The sequence below is a fragment of the Pleurodeles waltl genome, chromosome 6 (assembly GCF_031143425.1).
Source record: "Pleurodeles waltl isolate 20211129_DDA chromosome 6, aPleWal1.hap1.20221129, whole genome shotgun sequence".
Taxonomy (NCBI): Eukaryota; Metazoa; Chordata; class Amphibia; order Caudata; family Salamandridae; genus Pleurodeles; species Pleurodeles waltl.
The window spans coordinates 1,005,897,840-1,005,916,142 of record NC_090445.1 but is presented as its reverse complement, the minus strand read 5'-3'; the positions used below and the strand labels follow the sequence as shown (position 1 = coordinate 1,005,916,142).

The window sequence follows — 18,303 nt, the reverse complement described above, 5'->3', positions numbered from 1 at the left end:
ATAAGTGTGGACATCCTACAATGTGGAACTCACGTTGTATATAGGACCTTCACATTTCATGATATTACATTGACATGTATACAAATAACTTGTATCCCATTGTGTTGGTTGTAGAGAAGGCAAGTGGCTAGGCTGATTAACCCTTACTGACCATGCCAGACAGGCCAATGCCATACCTATATGAGTGTTACATATGCTATTTGCTGCTTACACCATGTGTCAATTGATACTTCGTGGTTGATTATATATTGTTGCCCTGTTTTTCCCCAGACTCACCTTAGCTGATATGAGGCAGTTTGGACAATAATGGTTATGGGTCAGCTCATTTCTGCCTGACTTAATGGCGTAGCAGATATTCTATATCACATACACAAGTTGGTGTTGTAGGATATGTTGTCAGTTAAGTAGCTTTCCTCCAGGTGTTTGTGACATTCATGGGTACATTGGTAATCAGTGGTGTAAGTGATAAGTCTGGACTTAGGTAGTGTGAATCACGTCAGGACAGTTCATAGTGATGTAGGTGTTCTTATGTTGTCATGTGCAGGCTTCTATTCTGCATGTCTGGTGGAATGGTATGACCCCCTTCAAGCACTTTGTATGGTGTCTATAGTTTTGATGGTGTAACTATGCTCCCTGTGGATGTCTGTAGAGGCATCTTCTGTGCTAGGTTGCCCCAAATGCATTATTTAGAGTAGTTTCCTGTGTGACAATGTATCTGATTAGTGGGTTCTGAAAGTCCTAATGAATCTTTTACTAGTATTTAGATGGGTGTTTCCCAGACATGTAACCTATATTTGTGATGCCCACTGTATGGGAATGCCATATGTAGTCTATAGATCAGATAATTTTGCTGTTGTGTAAGTTATGTATAGAAGGATCAGTTAGGCATGTGATTGGAAGGCAAGATGCTGTGTTGTTTGTGAACTGAGATGACTTACCTTTCATGGAACATGACTTGGTGATGGACTGGGTAGATGTGGAGTCAGAGTAGGCATGATACTGTGTTCTCAATCACCTGTATTTCCTTAGACTAATGTGATGTTGGACAGTGATGAGCTGTAGGAGGATACATGTTTAGGTTAAGCCAATCCATCATGTGCATGATGCTTTAGAATAACAGGTGGTTTGATAGGATGGTCAAGTAGTGGTCAGATGGTTGGCTTATGTTGTGGGGGAGACTGTTGGCAAATTAGAAAATTGGAAGTATCTTCTTGTGACAAGATGTAGGCTCTGAGTTTTTTTTTTTTTTAACTGGGACTGTCCTAGCAAGAGATGTATAGCTACTGTTTGTGCATGTTGTAATGTTTGCGTGTGTAAAGAATGTGATGACCCTCTCTCTCCGTTTGTGTGCATCAGCAGGCAAAGGAGATGGGGCACAGGAGAGTGGGAAAACCCAGAGTGCTGAGACCACCGACAGCAAGGGACCCAGAGGCACGGAGGGCTAGGGGGGTGCCACGTGGGAGACAGGATCCAGTTCATCTTCCTTGGAATCCTCCTCCAGTTGACACTCCCTGGCGGTGGCGGACTCATCTGAGACCACCCCAGCACCATCTTTGTCTGCCACCCTCCTTTCCAACATTGCCCGCCCTGTAGCTTCCCACCCAGTTGGCAGGTCCCGCTCACTGTCTCCTTTGCCACAGGCACCTCTGTCAGTCCTGCTGCCTTCAGTGAGGAGGCTATTGACCTCCTGAGGTCCATCTCTGTGGGTCAGTCGACCATCGTGAATGCCATCCATGGACTTGCAACTCAAGTACAACAGAGAAATGCGTTCCTGGAGGGCATTCACAGTGCACTAGCTGGCCTCCAGAGATCCTTTCAGGCTCTGGCCTCCACACTGACAGCAGCCAGTCACCCTCTGTCTTCCGTCCCCCCTCCACCTTCCTCTACCCAATCCCAAACCCCTCTTCCCTGACCCAGCCAAAGCACACAGACAGACAAGCATACATCCACCTCAACATCCAAGGGTAGCTCAGACAAACACAAGCACCACAAGACACACCACAGGCATGCATACAAGCAACACCCACTAGCAGACACAGCAACAGACACAACTTGCCCTGACACCCCCACCACCACAAACAGTACACCAGGCATACCTGCAGACACCACACCAACATTCACAGATCCAACCACAACACCTACCATACCCAAAGACAGCACGATAGCAGACCCTCACACATCCACCCCAGTCACCACATCTGCAGACACCACAACCACGGACATGCCTACATGTAACACATTCACCATACCTGCAATCACCACCCCAACAGACACTCACCCACCCACCACGGCAACTCCCAGCACCTCCATCCCCCACCTCCTCCCAAGACACAAACGCTCACACACACCCACCCAACAGCCACCCAATCTCCACAAGCATACCTCACATAAACATGCAACCAAGACATCAACACCAACACCTCAGACAACTACTCCCTCTCCCTCCACACCCAAACCCTTTCGCCATGACTGTTCCTGTGTGTCTAAAAAAGCTTTCCTTTTGGAGTTTGCCCTTTTCCCTACTCCTCTCCCACCCCTTGATACCCCCAGGATGTTCTGTGTCTCTCCCAAAGTCGTCCCTTTCATCTCCAAGGTCTCCCCTGCAAGTACGCATGCCCCTCCCCTGCCACGAAGTCTACCCACCCCAAGAGTACCCAACCCTCCCTTAAGTCTAGACCTAAACCACCCCCTCCCAAGCCCAAACCCAAAGATCCCCCTCCCAATCCAAAGCCCAAACCCCCTGCCCCCCCCCCAATCCCAGAGGTGCCTGCCCCCTTGATGCCCCTACCGTTGGAGGTTACATGGCAGTCAGGAGTCAATTGGGGGCACCCCCATGTGCATTGTGTGCATGTTGCACACTGTATTTTTAGACTGGCCTTAAACTTTGGATTTTTTTAGATTACTCACTTAATACAAATGTTGGGCCAACCAATTGTTGTTGGTTTCGAAGTCACAACTTTGTCCTGCATATCTTTTCTTGGGGCAGATTCGTTCCTGGCTGACATGGTTTCTGTGTGAGAGTATTTGTGTGTCAATGGTGGTTGGCCTACTGGGTTTTTCTGGGCAGCATGTGAGGTGGTGTGCAGTGAATTTCTTCCCCAGTGATGGGTGTGTGTATGTTGGGGACATGTAGTTCTGATGGTTTTGAGTGGTGTTTGTGTTGATATGTGTTTGTTGCAGTGTTGTGTGCCTTTGTGTGCGTGGACTGTGTGCCTGAGCATTTGGTAAATGGTATGTGAGATACGTTGTGACGTGTGTTTGCAGGTTTATTGAATGCTGCGTTGTATGGTTGTATGATTGTGTATGTTTGTTCCCTGTTGGTGGTACTCTGTGTTGTATGTGTGATTTGTCAATGGGTAGTGTCTATTGTGAGTGCTTGCCAATGGTTTGCTGGTTAAGTGGTTGTAGTGTCATTTGGTTGTTTTGTGTGTTACGTGTGACTGTGCCAGTGCTGTGTTTGTGGGGTAGGTGTGTTTTTGATGTGTGTGTAAGATGGCCGTAGTGTGTGTAATGTGTATGTGCGGGTGTGTATGTGGCCCTCTGTGGGTGTGCTTGTCAGTGTGAGCTTACGTGTGTGTCGCCCTCGCCACCTGTTCCTGATTGGTGTGTTGTGTGTTCGTAGGTACTTTGATATTTTACAACAGTGACAGGTAAGTGTGTGTAATCACGGTTGCTGTCGTCGCAGATTCCGAAGTCGTTGGGCAAGCAGGAGCAGCAGGAAGACATGTAGTTCAGATTCCATGGTGGCTCTGGATGAGTATGGCTTCCTGAAGGTGAGCGTCTACTTTTATACAGTTGGTTTCCCCTAGGGTTTACATGGTGGTGCACCCGCAACGGAAACCTTGGCGGTGTAAAGTATCATAATCTGTCTGGCAGAGACACGGTCTCCTCAGTCCTGCAGGTGGCTACCGTCATCCTTGGAGGCCTGACTGCAGTGGCAGTGCTGGCGGTGGTTTGGCTGTACTTGTTGTGAATACCGCCATGCTCATAATTTGGCGGTCTTTTCGGCCAGCCTGTTGGCAGTATGACCGTCAAACTCCTAATGACCCCGTATGTCTTGAGATGCCTTTTTTGTTTTTGCTGTGGAGAGGCTAATAAGCTTATGTGGCCCGACAAATGGGTTTGTCCAGCTTTGAATCAGACTAACAGCTCTCATAACAATATCTTTGTCTTTGCGAATTAAGTAGGTATGAGAAACATCCGATCTGTTGTTACATACCATTTCCTCTATCTGACTCACAAAGGTGCTTCTGTGTTCAGCCATCACATAACATCTTTTCACAGCACCCACCTTGAGGTTGAACCTTGTCGTACCAACCGGAGTATGTATGTCTTTGTTGACTGTTACCTCTATCACTCGATCAACCATAATTCATCCAAACGGATTTACATCTAATAGTTGAACTGAAAAGCATTGATGAAGTTGTGGTGTAACTCTGGATGTTTCACTAACAGTAATATATTTTCAGCATAGTATACAGGAAGATATCTAGCGTAGTTCATCTGGTAATACGCAAAACACCATGGGATCATAGAGCGTATGGCAGTAATATGTAAAAGACAATTTCCTTCTCTAGCAGCACGCAGCAGAGCCAGCAAGACATGTTCAACAATATCCACATACAACATCCAAAATGTAGAGAGATCTCCATTGTCATGACGAAGATGTTTGAGGAATACATCCCAAAGCTGTATTACTCCGGCAAAGGTACAATTCTGCAAAAGTCTGTCTAATCTCTGTTGGCACAGGTCTTTTGCAAAGTCATTAACATCCTCAGTGAAGGAGTAGACTACCTGAATGTTCTCTTTGTAATCCTTTTCCACCCAGGGGATAAATTCCAACCAAGCCAAACTCAATATAGCTTCATACACGCACTTATGTACTCAAACTGCACGACTATACATACCACCTTCTAGTACTGATGATATTGATTCTTCTGCTATCATGTCTGCTTCAATGCAAATGTTGCAAAGGCCAGCGTCTTGAAAGCATTTTCCACGAATGGACATGACATTGCAAATGGTGTAAAAGGTGCCCATTCACATTTATTCTGTTGTACGTTCCTTTATGCTTCCACATGATTTCAGTTGCTTTTCTTAGAGATGGTGATCCATGACCACTACAATTTTCGTCAAGTGCAGTGATTCCCTTATCAGCTTGGACAGTGTTAAAATTTCAGAAACATTTGTCAACTCAGTTATAGGAGCATTAATGGTGAGCAAGTACCCAATGGAACCCTGAAATACACAAACTAGGGCTTTAGTACGGATGTTAAATCCTGTCCAACTTGATATTATCTGCGTGAGGCTCACGTCTTGTCTTATAAAACCCCAGATTATGTTCTTATTTTGTAGAACCTTCTATTAGGCAACACATTCTGACAGGACTTCGGTACTTCTCATCAATGGCTGAGGCCCAACTCGTTCATCAGAAACATATATGAACAATTCTTCAGTATTTGTGGTGGTCAATGTTCTTTGCTTTTGTTTCTCAATGCTTGGGAGAGGAGCTTTAAAAGATTGTGTTCCAAACAACTTGAGCTTCACAGCTGTACCGTTGACTCGATGAGTTGTCCCCTTACCAGTAAGAGTCTCTTCCAGCCTATCAATGTTATCCCATGCTAAGTTAGTCAAGACATGAGGCTGAATGTCGGCTGGAAGAACAATTTGCTCATTTAAAGGTAGTAGCAAGTTTCAGAAGACACAAGGTGTTATCATTTTCTTCCACTTGTGAGTATGAAATCCCCTGACCGCGTCTGTTTAGAGTGCAAATGATTTCGACATTGCCTGTCAGCATTTTTATGGCATATGGGAGCAACAATTGCTTGGGGGTTACTGCTGGCCATTTGTGACTGCATATATAATGTCCTGAATCAATGCTTGCATAAGTAGGGTGATCCTTTTGGACAGCTTTGTTTTCTGGATCTCCAGTCAAAAGTCCCAATAGGAACCGCTTAAGGCAATCAAGCACTGTAAAAGAATCTTTATCACTTCTGACGGGTGGTATGGCCATGGTGTTGATGTCAAGTTTGTTTTAATCACTGTTCTTACCTGCAATGTCTGATTAATGATCCTGTTCATATCTGTTGACTAAACTGTTAAAAATTATAATTCACTTTTTAAACTCTGGTTTTCTCTAACAACGTCCTGTAGCATGACACTATCAGGTTGAGCCAATAATTTTCCTTGGTTTCTGGAAACATGTGGAGGCTGTCACCGAACTCGGAATGCAATTTTCTTCTAATATGCTTCTTGGTTGATTCGTCTATTCCCTGTATTCCTCAGCATGTCATGAGAATTTCAAGCCTTTCAGTGAGTCGTCACACGTATTACATCTTTGTTAGGAATAATCACAGTTCTAATGTTTGAACTAGTTCATCATATGCTTCACCTCCCATTTTTGTAGTGATCACTGGTTTGAATGCTTGAAGCAGGATCTTCCTCCTTTTCTTTAGCCCTTGTATAGTTCCTATAACAAGATGCATAATGGGCTTCTGCAGCCACTATGCCCCTACTAAGATCTTTGAATCACAAGTAATGGTTGCACACTCTCGAGGCCTGTTGTCAACAATAAGCTCTGTGGCTTTAATGTCGCACGTGTTGATGTTCCCTTGTAGCATTTTATCTTTCCACAAATTATACATTCTTCTGCATACACGTTTGACTTTAATGATGTTCTTCTGTTTAAACGTCTACTCACGCACTCTTTCATTCCAGCGTCATCACGGACACTCGCTTCAGCTTTTTGCTTAATAGTCTGTAAATCTCTCTTCATAGTGAACAGGCTCCTGCACTTCCTGTGGAAAATACTTGGGGAACCATGTTTCTTCCCACATTTCTCGCAATGTCTAACAGTGGAATGTGATTCCTTAGTTGAGCTGCCTCTAACAAAGTTTTCCGTGATGAATACTTCTGCAGGCTTGTCAGCATAATTCCATGTTGGACATTTGACCATAAATGAATTATACACTGGGGATCAGAGGGACAGGGTGTGCTTGTTTCAGTCTTCTCAGGATGCTGCACAGTCATTCCCCATTAACTCTGGAAAAATAAATTAATTAAAATATGTATACATTCTACTTGGTGCCCTTAACATAATCCTACTTACTACTATAATTATTAAATTATATAATCACATTTACTGTAATTGTAACTTTTAATAATGAAATTCACAGTAATAAAAATTATGAAAACATTTCCATTCACATCAAGGTATCTTGGGAGTAGAGTGGTAACTCACAAAAAGGCAAAGAGTTATGACTTGCCATCACTTACTTTCCATCTCTAGGCGTCCATATTTTGCCAATAAGTCATATTAGAACCCATACCCCCCAAGTGGTACTGATAACATGGTTGGGTCAATGCCTGTATGACACTTTTCCCTTTTGCTCCACAGCACGTTTAAATAAATGTGCTCTGTGTAAACAGGGAACATTTGCCCTATTACAGTGAATACCCTGCCCCCTTGGCATCCGCAAATCCGTCCTGTGCTGAGGCAGTACACTGAAGTGAAAAATAGAGTGGCTGCTTCAAAGCTACTCTGTTCCACAGTGCAGGTGGCACCTGCCTGCAAGGGGAGGTCTGTGGTGTGCATGGGACCCCCCCCTTTGCTCCCTCCAGAGGGCTGTCATTAGGGGGTGCACCAACAGCACAATACCTCTTTGTGGCATACTGTAGGGCTGGTCAACAAGCACCTAAACATGCCAGTTTGCAAAACCCAATAACTACACATACCAACATACTCTTTAGTGTTGTTGAAGCTTTAATCTGAAAACTTACCTGGCTCACTTGTGTTCTCCTGCGCATTACTTGGCACCGTTCCTCGGGAGGCAGTCTCTACGAGTGCTCTCCCAAGGGGGCTCATTTTTCCTCACTCTGCTCTCTGGTCTGCGCAGCTTGGCCGATTGTGGTGAGAGAGCAATTATTTTCTGCCCCACTTCCTGATTGACGTGTGAACCGCCATTTTGGGCAGTTAGCACCCCAGTTGTTTTTCTTTCATTGGGAAGCACTTATTTAGGCTGATGCGAATGCACTACTGGCAAAAGCAAGTCTGTCTGCAACCACAGCGCCATGCGCCGGAACCCCTGGCTGTTTGCACCAGAAGCCACCCATGGTTAACTTACTCATGTGCACAATTCTCAAGCCTAAGAAATCATGGTAAGATGTTAAGCCGCTCTCCTGTTTACATCAATGGGCTCTGTCAGAAAAGGGGACTGGCCTGCACATCATGCGGGCTAGCAACCACACCTGCTCTCCACTCATCTGGCGCACCTAACAAACCTCATATTAAACTTGAGTGGGGTCTGAAGGAGGAGAGTAGCTCCAAAGAAGAGAGGTTTATGGGCTCCTGATTAACACAAGGTCATTAAAAACAGAATAGCATTTCCTGAATTTGTAGTGGCACACAACCCTGTGCCCTAGTTACAGAGACAAAGGCTTGTGACTCTTCTGGTCTGACTTTGTGGATGCTATTACCCTGGAGTATACGATACTCAGACATGACAGATAAAATAGACTAGGGGAGATCTTGCAATTACCGATAAAGGAACCACTGCTTTATGGAACCTCTTCAGAGTACGATTCCTGTAAAGCTTTACCTTTCACATTGACAATCCAGCACACAAAATCCCTCCCTGGCATCCTATTATACAGACCGTCAGGTCCTATATTGGTCTTCATGTTAGAAGTTGCCCAATTGATTGAACCATATTTAGAGAAAGCTAATTTCACGCTCTTAGAGGAGTTTAATTTTCATAGAGAGAATTACACATCCAAAGAGTCTGTGTCATTTATTGACAGAATATCTTGTTTCGGTCTCTCCCAACTGGCCGATGCTCCTGCACATAGCACATGGCATATACTGAATGGAATACTTTCCAATGGCTAACAGCTGCAATTTCGTGAAATGCTACCTCTTAGTTTGTCAGACCACTATGCAGTTGCTTTCACACTCTCCTAGAAGCCTAGGTATGAGGACTCGAGCAAGGCCAAAAACAGAGTGGTCAAGGGAGATTGGAAGGGTCTATCTGAAGACTTTACCCACTGCCCTCAGAATTAGCAATAGGACTGACCCTGAGGATGTTGGCCTGGCTGCAGTGGAGTTCTCATCCTGGCTCAGCTCTGCCTTGGACTTGGTTGACCCTTTTAAGGCAATTCAGAGAGCTGCCAACAGCCCCATGGTCCCCCTGACCGGCTCAGACAAGTATGTTGACAGCAAGACTGAGTCTGGAGAAAGAATTATGATTCCCACAAAGAAAATGCATATAGAGCCTTAATTAAGGACTATAAACTGGCAATCAGAGAGGAGAAAATAAGTTTTTGGACTGACAAATTAGCACCACCAACTCCACCAGAGAATTATTCAAAGATCACCTAAAGATCCTATTACTGTCGATGGGTCCCAGGAGTTCTGCAATAAATTAGCGTACCACTTTCAATTGAAGATAGCCACCATTTATTAAGAATTTAATTATTTTGAACATAACACGCAGAATTCTGAAAACTCTGATTCACAGGCGAACTTAAACCTTAGAGAAGGTAGAGGTGGAACTGTAGAGAATGAAGTGAGCCTTTCTTCCTTCACACAAATATTGGAAGATCAAACAAACAGAGCTCCACATTCTCAACGTTGTCAGGGTCCCCTTTTGATCCTCGCCCACTTACAGTTATTCAGCTAGTAGCCAGCACAATCGCTGCCCCTTTGACTTCAATCATGAACGGGGCCATTGCCACAGGATGCTACCCATGCTTGTGGAAAGAAGCAGCAGTTAGACCCTTGTTACTAAAAATAAAAAAATAATGGATTTTTTAAAAAAGAATTTGGATTCAAAAACTATCATCTTAGCCTTACATCTTTGCTCCCGACTCCTGTGAAAAATCTAGAAAAACACTTGAATGTCCAGATCATGTCCTTTATTGAGGAACAGGAACTATTGGACACTTCTCAATTTGGATTCAGGAACTGCCATGGCACAGAAACCACTTTGGTTTCAGCAGTGAATAGCATTAGGAAGTTAGTTGGTTCGGGTCAGGCTGCAGCACTAATCTATTGGATCTGTCTGCAGCCTTTGATACCATCTAACGACCCTTTACACACGTAGGTATCAAAGACTCAGCCTTGAAACTTTTTTAATCTTTCCTAACTGAGGTCTCTCAAATCATAACCTATAATCAATTTAAATCGAGCTATTTAGCTCTGCCATGTGGGGTGCCTCAGGGATCCTCCATAAGCCCAACATGTTTTAATTTATATGGATCCCTGCAGGCCAAACTGATTTGGTCTTTCGGCTTTAGGTTCTCTCATTTGCAGATGACACACAGATAATTGTCACAGATGACACACATTCTATATCTGTCAACTTTAACAAATGCTTGTAGGTGGTAGCCAATTGGATGAGGGCAAATTCTCTGAAATTAAATGCAGACAAATTGGGAGTCATCATTTTTGGAGGCCAACTGGCTATCTGGAATAATAACTGGTGGCCAGATATGCTGGGAACCCTACCTGTAACAACAATTCGTCAAGAATTGTGTGTATTCTTGTGGACTAAAACCTTGTGTTTTATTTGCACACACATTGAACCATAACTACATTCTTTAACAGCATTAGGATGCTCCGCAAATGCTTCCCCTACATCCTGGTACCAGTGCGCAAATCATCTGTTTTCCCTCCGTCTTTCTCATGACTTGAATATTGTAATGCACTTTACTTAATAGATAAGATAACTTTGACCAAGCTGCAAACTGTACTGAATGCAGCAGTGAGACTGATACTAGGTATCCCCAAATTTCAGTCAGTCCCAACGGAACTGATTGAGCTTCACTGGATCCCAGTAAGGAAAAGCATCATGTTAAAGGCCCTGAGCATTGAACACAAGGACTTACATAACTCAAGGCCTAAAGCTGTTACAGCAACGTTTCACTGGTATGTGACAATCAGATCTCTTTGCTTAGCTGCTCATAACCTGGTGAAGGTCCCCAAATTTTGGAAAACGAGATGGGGAGGTAGATCTTTGTTGGTGGCCACTGCTCAGCTATGGAATACCCTCCTGTGTCACCTTACGAGCCTGAAAAGTCACATGGCCTTTACGAAAGCCCTTAAAACCTGCTCCTTCTCTCTATAAGCATCATGGCCAAACTGGGGCACTGGGGTGATAGTCTGTCCCTGTCATCCTGTCTAGCACTGGCCTTAGTGCCTTGACGCCTTCGGGTCCTCAAGTGCTTTTATAAATTTTATTTCAAGTATTCATGTTAACATTGCTTCTAAAAGACAACATGGATACCTTGTGTTTTGAATAGATGAGCATGTCATTATATATATATATATATATATATATATTTTAACTTTCTATAATTCATAATTAATCACAACACGTCTCTGGGCCATCAACCCTGCCCCTACCTATTATTACACAACTGTAAAAAAAGAAAAAAGGGGGATTTTGCCTAACCATTTGTTAGATGATTGTTAGAAACAGGGTCTCCAGTTGGCAGTCGCTTTGCACCCTGTCCAAGTAGGGACCCTCACTCTAGTCAGGATAAGGCAGATACCCACTCAGATAACCCCTGCTCACCCCCTTGGTAGCTTGGCACAAGCAGTCAGGCTTATCTCAGAAGCAATGTGTAAAGCATTTGCACATAAACAGTAACACAGTGAAAACACTACTAAAGGACACCACACCAGTTTTAGAAAAAAAAAACAATGTTTATCTATTTAAAACAAGACCAAATATGATAAAAATCCAACATACAGTAACAAAAATATGAATTCTGCAAGATTTACTAAAAAATACAGTTCCTTGAAGTCAATAGCTCCACCTGGGGTTATCAAGGCGTCGTGATCAACAAAACCAACAGTTCAGGCCAGTCGCGGCGTTGCGGGCCAGCTACAGTGTCGGGAAGACCCGCAAACAGTACCTTGGAATTGTAGGGTGTTGTGATCCTCGCGGTGAGCTCCGGAGAGCGGCTTCGCTGAAGTCGCGGTGTCGGTTCCAGAGTCGGTGCAGGAGTCGTCGGGCTCTTGAAGTCACACGCATTGCAGATCGAACTCCAGAGCGCTGGCGTCAGGGCTGCAGTGCGAAGTGGGACGATGCGATATGTGGTGCCCACAGGTCACGGTGCAGGCAGAGGCTCAGTGGCAGCGGCGGTGAGAAGCGGGGCAACATGCGGTGTCCACAGGACACAGTGCAGACAGCGGCGTTGTTGTTGCGGAAGAGCTGTCGTCGATAGGCCCAAGCCAGCAGTGCGGGACGGGACGGTGCTTCATGACCCTCACAAGCGGTGTCCACAGGCCACGGTGCAGGCAGGGATGCCCGGTGACGATACTGGAATTGATGGTGCTGGCGTCGGTAGACCGGGGCTGTGGTGCAGGACGGTGCTCCGTTCTCCTCATGAGCGGTGTCCCCAAGAAACGGTGCAGATGCCGGTGTCAGCAGGAGTGACATCATCAGGGATGCCCTGGCTGCGGTGTGAGCAGGCGATGCTGGAGTGCGGGTACTACAGGTCGCGCTGCAAGCAGTGGCTCAGTGAAGTCGTCCGATGATGGCTTCGGTGAGACCAGGGTTGCGGTGCAAAGCAGGGTAGTGGTCCTCCATGCGGCGTCGGCGGGTCACGGTGCAGGTCAGCAGCATCGTTGGCAGCATTGCAGTGGTTTCTCCTCTTGAACAGCACAAAACACACATTTCCCAGTGCTGCAGGTCGAGGATACTGAAGTCTTTGGTGTCCCTGAGACTTCCGTCAGGAGGCAAGCTCTACTCCAAGCCCTTGGAGAACTTTCTCAAGCAGGACACACAGAAAAGTTCACCCTTTGCACTCTTTTCAGGCAGAAGCAGCAACTGCAAGCCAGTCCAGCAAAGCTATGCAGCAAAGGAACAGTACTCCTCCTCCAGCTCTTCTCCTGGGCAGAGGCTCCTCTTGATTCCAGAAAGAATCTAAAAAGTCTGGGGTTTTGGGACTTCTTATACCACTTTCTGCCTTTGAAGTTGGCAAACTTCAAAGCAAAGTCTCAAATGTTTGCAAGATCCCTCCTTGTCCAGGCCAGGCCCCAGACACACCACCAGGGGTTGGAGACTGTACTGTGTGAGGGCAGGCACAGTACTTTCAGATGTGAAGGACCACTCCTCCCTCCCCTCTAGCTCAGATGGCTCATCAGGATATGCAGGCTAAACGCCCACCCCCTTGTGTCACTGTCTAGAGGGGCGCAAAACAGCTCAACTGTCAAACTGACCCAGACAGACAATCCACAAACAGGCTGAGTCACAGAATGATTTAAGCAAGAAAATGTCTACTTTCTAGAAGTATCATTTTCAAACAGACAATTTAAAAAACAACTTCACTAAAAGATGTATTTTTAAATTGCGATCTTAGAGACCCTGAACTCCACATTTTTATCTGCTCTCAAAGGGAATCTGCGCTTTAAGGATATTTAAAGGCATCCCCCATGTTAAACTATGAGCCTTGCACAGTATAAACCGATTTGGCAGTATTTCAGTGTTAGGACATCTAAAACATACTAGTATATGTCCTACCTTAAACATACACTGCACCCTGCCCATGGGGCTACCGATGGCCTACCCTATGGGTGCCTGACATGTAGTAAAAGGGAAGGTTTTAGACCTGGCGAGTGGGTACACTTGCCAAGTCGAATTGGCAGTTTAAAACTGCACACACAGACACTGCAGTGGCAGGTCTGAGCCATGTTTACAGGGCTACTAATGTGGGTGGTACAACCAGTAATGCAGGCCCACTAGTAGCATTTGATTTACAGGTCTTGGGCACCTCTATTGCACTTTACTAGAGACTTACCAGTAAATCAAATATGCCAATCATTGGTAAACCAATCAACAGTACAATTTAAACAGAAAGCATATACACTTTAGCACTATTTTAGCAGTGGTAAAGTGCCCAGAGTCCTAAAGCCAAAAAAAAATTGGTCAGAAAAGCTAGGAGGAAGGAGGCAACAAGACTGGGGATGACCCTGCAAAAAAGGCCAGGTGCAACAATGATGAGGAATGACCTATCAACAACATTTTACCAAGCTTCTAAAATAATTGTCCAAGAATCATGTACTCTAAACTGAAGCTTCAATCTCTAGTTAATAGTAAATGAAAGTGGAAACACAGGGCTAGATGTATGAGCATTTTTGAGGCTGCAAAAAGGTACGATTCGCAAAATCAGGTCTTTGCGTCTGCAAACAATTTTTTGGGGGTGTACAAAGCCCAAATTGCCATTTGGTAACTTGTTACCTTATAGCAATTTGGGTTTGAGGTAATTTGATGGGGCATGTCAAGGATGTTCCTTTCCAATACCAAATCTGAATGGTATGTACGAATGTTTTCTGACTGAAATAGATGCAACACATTCACAATTTACCACCAACTGAAAGTTGGTGGTCACCCATTCGCAAATGGGAAGGGGTCCCCAAGGGACCTTATCCCCTTTGTGAATGGTTAGGAAGATATTTTTAAGAGCAGGCAGTGGTCCCACGGACTACTGCCTACTCTTAAAAATGAAACTTCAAAGTTTCATTTTCTTCTTTTTAAACGCATCTCATTTACAGCCACAAGTACATTTTGAGAGCCACGCCTTTTCCTAGCACTGGTGCCATTAGTTTTTACAGCATTTCCAGGTAGTAGGGCTTTGTAATTGCTATAGATATTTCCAAAAGGTGCACCGGAATGGTTTTGCAAATGCCTTAATGCTGACGCACCATGTAATATTACAGGTCTGGAGTCACTGGTAGAGCCTAATGGTAGTTCGAGTCATTGGATCTTTCATATAATCCAAGTGAAAACAGAGGGGCAAAAGCAAGAGGGTAGACATCCGAGGACAGACACAGTGGTGGAAGTCAGACCAGTATAAAGGTGCACTGTGAACGTTCTGTAGGCATCTCAGTAGTAGGATGGTGGTAGATAGACAGGCAAAAAAGCGTAACATTATGAAAAAGCTGTTGGTGCCCTAATGGCTGAGATACAACTGCACACTACGTAGCTACAAAGAGATACCTCATGAGGGTTTCATACATGCCAATAGACCCGATTCAGGTGGGAGACTCCAGATTTTTTAAGCCAAAAACGGCTTTATTTTGGAGGTCTCCTGCCTGAAATTGCCTCTGCGTCAATAGAAGTCAACGTGGGAGCTACATTCTCTCGATTATTTGCTTTAAATCTCCTACTTTCCTCTTCTAAAATGTTGGCATGTATCGAGTTTGGTGGCTGTTTTAGTACTTGGAGCCACTGTATGTCAGAACTCAGGATAGAGGTAATTGAGGGAGCTATGTATTACATTTCAGAACTGACGTAAGTGTCAAAGGCAGACCAGGCTAGAGATGAGAATAATGATCAGTGGATGGCTCAACAACTGGACTGTGGCCCGTGAAAGGTCACTACAGGGGATTGTGAGAGGGCTTTGGATGTCAACTGTGACACGCGAATACTGAATTTCAGATGGTGGTACACTGCGAGAGCTCTGTGAATCTCACTACTGAGACAGTGGTGCGCACAATGAACTCTTTATGACTTCTGAGTGAGATATAGCCATAATGGAGAAGCATGGTGGCACATATGACGGTAGAAAGTTAAACACAATAATATTAATAAACGTTATATAGAAAACAAACCGTAAGAAAAAACTCGTTTTCTTCATACACTACTTGAAAACATTTATTGACGCAGTATAGTATAATACACTGCAACATGTATTGATTTGCCAGTTTTCCTACCTTGGTTCATTTTGAACTCCACGTTTGTGCATACAAAGGGTTCCCGCTGAAGCTCACCGAAGAGTTGGTGGACTATCAAAACATTGCATTGCATTGCAAATTATTACTTTCACGGAATTTGTTCAGAACCATGCATATACCTGAGAAGAAGAGTCCGCCCTTCGCGACCTACTCCAGCATTTGAACTCTGTGTTATTCATTTTGCCCTAGAAGTCAATGGTTTTCTGGCGGTAGCCATTTTAGGTGTAGGTAAATTCCTCCCGACCAGTACACGGTAAAAAGCGTCAAGCAAACAAGCCACGCATTTGAGGGGAAACTGTTGTGCGCGCACTAGCTTCGAAAACTGAAACGGCGGTCGCGTATTGTTGTGCCTGCTGCTGTGCGCTCTAAATAACCGGGATAGACTCACCTCTGTGGTCACCGCGTTTTTCACTAGGTTTGCCCCCACTCGTGCCAGGTCCACTGAACTCATTTTTCAGTTCTCTGCTGTCTGGTTAGCCCTTCTTTTTCCTTTAAGCGTAATATTCAGCAACCCCCTGAATGCGGGAGGTATAGCGCAAGCGCCGCCTTCCTCATAACTATGTATATTTTTGTGACCAATTGGGCTGCAGTGCTGGTGTGCTTGGGTATTTTATGCTGAATGGTTCCGCAATGGGCGTTGACTTGTTGTGTAAGTGAAAACACGGTGTTACATAAAGCTCCAGGAAGTGGCAGAGTGACATGTGAGGGTCGCTTCGGAGCAGATCACACTCCTTAGTCGTTAATACTAAACACTGTGTCCTATTCTGAGTTTCCAACTTTAAAACGAAAACACATCAGTATTCAACACACCGAATTCTACATTTTGTACTTTTTATGGATATATTTCCCATGATACACTTCAGCGGGTTTGACCTGCTGGAAATTATCAAGGTAAAACATTAAAACATCAAGGGTGTGATTATTACCACACAACTCATAATTCTGAACTCTCTTTAAGCTCTTGCTTGCACATGCATCATAATTTTGCCCTTAAATTGTAATGAGAGTCTTTTGGGGAGGAATTTGAACAACTACTGTAAAACTGACCAAATCCATTAGACGACTGACGCTAAGGCGGGCTGGCCCTAAATATGTAAATGCAGCCCTTTCCCTTTGGCAATAAACTATTTGCATTAATCAGTCTGTCCCTGGAGATGAGAATAAGGTGATGTACAAAGCACAGAATAAAGACAACACATTCACGAACCCCAGGTTAACTTGCGACATCTTTAACCACTCAGGACATTGGCTATTTGAGGTATAGATAACTGGGATATTGTTAAAGAACTTGTAGGGCTATTGTCATCTATCATTCGCACCTCTTCTGCCTTGCTTTTGGGTTTGGTGAGTTCTTCCTCACCATGGGTTAGGTCAGACTCCAAGGAGGGATGCCCCCAATAAGTTTGCTCCAGGAGCGCAGGAGATCTTTGCTGCAGCCAGATATCATTATCTGTATCCTTTTGGGAGACCAGGATAGTGAGTTTAGTTGGACAGACACCAGCAGCCACGCCCTAGTCACAAAAGAGCAAGCAATAAGGTGGAAGAGCACATAATGAGACGTATAGAGGCATGGTATGGTGACTGTCCTGCTACTGCTGGAACCACCAGTTTAGCTGAAGAACGATGCCATATATGTACTAAAGATTCTTTCTCACCTACAACTTCCTAATTCTAGTAGTCAAAAGGAAGTTTGGGGAGTCTCCTCCTTACTCTTCCATGCCGCCAAAGACCAGACTGCTTTTTTCCACAGTACACTGTACGGACAGCATGAATAAACAAACAATTGCCACAGAGGTGTAATGAAAGGCATTGACACCATTTTGATGCCCAGAAGTACAGATTTCACAACGTTCAGCCAGTTACCCGAATGTTGGCCTAGAGCATCATAATGCAACAGTGTTGCAGCACTTCTCCAGGTTCTGGCCGTGAAGCGGAGAGGAGGGGGTGTTTATCAGCACCCTGTTGACTTTGCAGGCCAGAGGAATTATGGGTTTTGCTGATATGGTTTGGTCAGGGTGAGGGCTACCTAGTTTTGTGCCTCCTCCCAACTCTCCCTCCCTAGCACTAACCCATCTGGGCTGGTGTAGGAAGCTATATATCAAATATAAAAATTAAATCAATCGTGAAAAGAGTCTAAGGGTTCCCTTACTAGTGAACCGGGGCTTGCTCCGGCAGTCCCAAGGTGCTCTATTTGGGGTTATGTGGTCGAGCAGCCTTAGGCTTATCAGAGAGGCGTGTTAGACATCTGCAAATACACACACAGTCAATAAATGAGACACTCAACTCAAAAAAGAGATCCACACCAATTTACAAAAATAACAAGTTTCTTTATATATGTTTTTTTGCACCAGAATGAATACAATCAGATAAGTACATTTTGCAAGAAAAATCTGTACAGATTTGTAAAGTCGACAGTACGATTTCTGAAAAGCTCCAATGTTATCCTATGGAGAGAAAAACAAGTACTACATTTAAATATTGTAGAGCGACTTACAAGACCAATCTCCTGGACTTATGGTAATTATTGGGCAAGGGTCAAGACCACACTAGAAGGTCACACTGAG

The 18,303-nt window shown here is 44.5% G+C and overlaps 1 protein-coding gene across 2 annotated transcripts in view; it reads right to left on the bottom strand.

The window, feature by feature from the left end:
• PRXL2B (peroxiredoxin like 2B) overlaps nt 1-16,287 on the bottom strand; it is an 85,415-nt gene extending 69,128 nt beyond the window's left edge. Inside the window, exon 1 of one of the 2 annotated variants that reach the window (XM_069239919.1) lies at nt 16,128-16,287. In XM_069239919.1, the coding sequence (XP_069096020.1) occupies nt 16,128-16,190 (63 nt within the window). In that variant the 5' untranslated portion in view covers nt 16,191-16,287. Of the gene's footprint in view, nt 1-15,858; nt 16,006-16,127 lie in introns of those variants that run through there. The other variant, XM_069239920.1, reaches the window with a different exon arrangement.
• Between the last annotated feature and the right edge of the window lie 2,016 nt (nt 16,288-18,303).